Below are 3,503 nucleotides of genomic sequence, written 5' to 3' on the forward strand. Positions count from 1 at the left end.
CGCCAGGAGGCCATGCTGCCCAAGGAAGGCAAGAACTCTCAGGTGTTTAGAAACCCCTACGTGTGGGACTGAGCCGGCCCCCGGAAGAGGTGGGCAGATTGGAGGACCTGGCCCCTGGAGAGGGTCTTCTCCCCGCCGGGAGCCTGCGCTCTCCGCAGCCCCTTCCCTCCTCGCTGGCCCAGGGCGGGGGCATGGGCCTCAGCCGGGAGACCCTCCCCGTCTGCCAGTGTTCGGATGGGCGTCCCGGTGCCCCTGCCCGCTCCTCAGTGTTTGCGGAGTCCAGGAGCCAGCTCTAGCTTCCTGCCAGGGTCACCTCCGGTGGCCACGCTCCAGCCAAATAGTGTTGTTCTTCTTGGGGTGGCGGCCAGCCAGCACCTACGTTCTCTGGAGTCTTGAGACAGATTGCTGCAACCTCGGGAGACGTCGCAGGCGCTTCTGTCCTGGGCCTTGTTCCTCTGTGAGGAGCACGGGTACCTAATAAACACGTTTCTGCTTTATTAACCCTTCCTCTGGGAATGTCATGTCTGATCTGAGCTCTCGGTCTCGGATGACCCGCCCCTCTGCTCTGGCCTGTGTGTGTCTCCTCTTTCTCCTCCTCCCTCTGAGTCCAGGTCCCGGGAAAGCCACTGCTGAGCTCTCCTTCTGTGTGGTGAAGGAGCCGACGCTTCCCTTCAGGGAATGGGTCTTCAGCTGAGCCTGGGTCCGTGTCCTGTGTGATCAGGATGGCTCTCCGGGCCCGGCTCCCGTCTTGGGTCTCATCCGACATCTGGACTTGTCTGAAACCAGGCCTCTTTCCTCCGGGACCCCATCTACTGGATGGGGGGCAGGGAAGGCCAGCCCAGCAGCAGGCGGTTCTGTGCAGTGTACGTGTAGGGGAAGGCTTCAGCCCCTTTGTGGAGAGTGGTGAGGACCTGTCAGGGGATACGGTGGAGGACCACTGCTCCATCTCAGATCACTCGGCGTGTGTGCTGGGGAGTGACTCAGAGAGGACCAGCCCTTGTTTACTGAGGTGGAGGGGGCGGGCCAGGTTCTGGTTGGTTTCACTCCTGGGCAGGAATTTAAATCCCCATTTGCTCAGTCCTTTATAGTAAAGCCTGTCCACAGCAGCACGTTTTACTCCTTGGAGCTGACCCTGAGAGATGGGTAGGACGGTACTTTCCCTTTTCCAGAGTCAAATCCCAGAGCCAGACCATTTTAGGGTTAGACAGGGTCTTGGGCCTGAGTGATCCTTGTAGCTCCCCGCCCCCTCCCCCTGACAGGTATGCGGACTGGCCCAGAGAGACCACAGAGTCTCTAGAAGCGGCCATGCTTTCAGATCTCAAGACTTGTAGCGGGTCCCAGTGGCTCTGACTCTTGGACACCAGTTCAAGGCTTTGCAAGGGGTCTGCTAAGTGAATAGGGGTCTGCTTGGGAATATTTCTCCCCAACTCCCCAGAAGCTATTTTCTGACACCAACTACAGGGGAAAGAACGTTTCTGTTGGAAGGGGGAGAAAGGTTTCCAGAAGAAAAAATAAATCGGACTTCTCCGATGTCAGATTACACCATTCCCCCTGGGGATGTGCTCTTGTTCTTTAGTTGTGCAAACACGTGTTCTTTCTGGTCACTTTAGGCTCAGTCCCCGCAAAATAACACGAGATGGTAGACGCCCTCTTCCGTGGACCACACGGCGTTCAGATGTCCTCTTTCCTGTATGTCCAGGCTGGGCAGGGCCTTTCTCATTGGCGCTGGGAGGGCCCTGAGCTCACCCATCTGGAGCTGTGGAGTCGGGGGCCGTGTGAAACTCTGAGGATGTGGCTGGGGCTCAGGGTACCCCCTCCCCCCCCCCCCCGTTTCCTCCCCAGCCCAGCCTCTCCTGGTCCCTGGGAGACTTGAGACTGCAGGAGCGGTCTGCAGACAGCCAGCCTGCCTCTGGATACCTCCCCCCACACACAGCTCCTGTGTCCAAATGACCATCCTGCAGGGCCACCCTTCAGTGTCCGTCCCGCTCTGCTCCAAGGTGAAGCCAAACCATGGTGAAGCTGGCCATAGTCCTCACCAGGACCTCCTGCCACTGCCTGGCCTATGGAAAGCCACTGAGCTGGGCACAGCTCCCTCAAGGCCTGGACAGACTGTGCCTCTCTGAATGGCCTCCGAGCCCCTCAGCATCACCACCCTACACCTTCCGTGAACTGGGTCCCCTTGAGACATGAGGTGGGGGTGGGGCTGAATTCTCAGGGATGAATGGAGAATCCTGGGCCTCTCCCAAGACAGACTTGTGGGACTTGGGAAAGTCACTTAGATAAGTGACATCCATGACCGAAGATTGTGCCACTTCCTGATGGCAGATGGCGGGGTGTCTACCTCACCTTGGGCACCTGGAAGGGCTGGTGCTGCCATCCTCACCTACGACTTGCTCCATCAGGGCCTGACGGCCACCAAGGGGAGCGGGAGCATCCTTGGGACCTGAAAGAGGCTGGCACCAACAACAAGGATGTGCACACAGCTTCAGACTCGGGGGAAGGAGATCTCTGTCGTGTCATCTCCGTGGTTTCCTCCTGCCCTTGGGTACCGCCGCTGGCTCATCCAAGGAGCCCAAGCCAGGTGTACCTGTGGAGCTCACCTCTGTGTGCGGAGATGGAGGGTGAGCCCGAGGCAGGTGCTGCCTCCGAGGGCAATCCCACAGCCCCCTGGTGCCACCCTCCCATCCCTAGCATCTCTGCTTTTTCACTGGGGTATTTCTCCAGGGCTAAGTTGAGTGAACAGACCCTGCAGAAAGTAGGTCTGTACCCCACGTGTGACAACCCCCTTGCCATCCACTGATCCTTGTACTGGGCTGCCCGGTTCCAGGAACGGAGTATAACTTACTCTGATGGAAAGGAAGAGGGGAGCTCTGTGCACCTGACTCCTCGAGATCTGGGTTAGTGGCCCCAAAACCTCGCCATGAATAAAGGCTCTGTCTTGCATTTCGAGCTGATAGTCTCGTGTGTGAGTTCTGGCAGTGCCAAGCAGCCACGGGAGCCGCTGGCAGTGAATGTGGGTTTGTTCAGAGTCTGAGTCCCCTGGGGGCTTGCGGTGGGTGAGGCTCGAGCAGGGATGGGCTCCTGACCGATGCAGACCTGCCCGGATGTGAGAATACCCCGTGGCCCTGCTTCTTCCAGTCTTGGACCAGGTGATCCAGCTGCGTCACACACAAACCTCAAATGGAAAAAACCAGCATAGGCCCGAACCGGGTGCAGGGGACACCTATGTAAATTGCACACCCATCTCTATCAAACCGTTTGGAGCAGTTATGGCTTCATCACTGTTCAGGATTAAATGAACTTATTCTCCGTTTGGGGACCAAACCCAGGTCTCCCACATTGCAGGCGGATTCTTTACCAGCTGAGCCACCAGGGAAGCCCAATACTGCACAATCCCTGTGTGTTCATTAGGACTTCCCTGGCAGTCCAGTGGTTAGAACTCTGTGCTCCCATTGCAGGGGGCGTGGGTTTGAACCCGGTCAGGGAACTAGGATCCTACATAC

General features: G+C 58.0%; 1 protein-coding gene across 5 annotated transcripts in view; it reads left to right on the plus strand.

Annotated features, from left to right (window-relative positions):
- The window catches only part of GPRC5C (G protein-coupled receptor, class C, group 5, member C), a 17,575-nt gene extending 14,632 nt beyond the window's left edge, over positions 1 to 2,943 (plus strand). For 3 of the 5 annotated variants that reach the window (XM_010856106.1, XM_010856104.1, XM_010856105.1), the window contains exons 5-6: positions 1 to 42; positions 1,611 to 2,943. In XM_010856106.1, the coding sequence (XP_010854408.1) occupies positions 1 to 42; positions 1,611 to 1,643 (75 nt within the window). In that variant the 3' untranslated portion in view covers positions 1,644 to 2,943. Of the gene's footprint in view, positions 864 to 1,610 lie in introns of all 5 variants that reach the window. The other 2 variants (XM_010856107.1, XM_010856108.1) reach the window with 2 other exon arrangements.
- The last annotated feature ends 560 nt before the right edge of the window (positions 2,944 to 3,503 follow it).

This window comes from Bison bison, unplaced genomic scaffold (assembly GCF_000754665.1).
Source record: "Bison bison bison isolate TAMUID 2011002044 unplaced genomic scaffold, Bison_UMD1.0 scf7180017864371, whole genome shotgun sequence".
Lineage (NCBI taxonomy): Eukaryota > Metazoa > Chordata > Mammalia > Artiodactyla > Bovidae > Bison > Bison bison.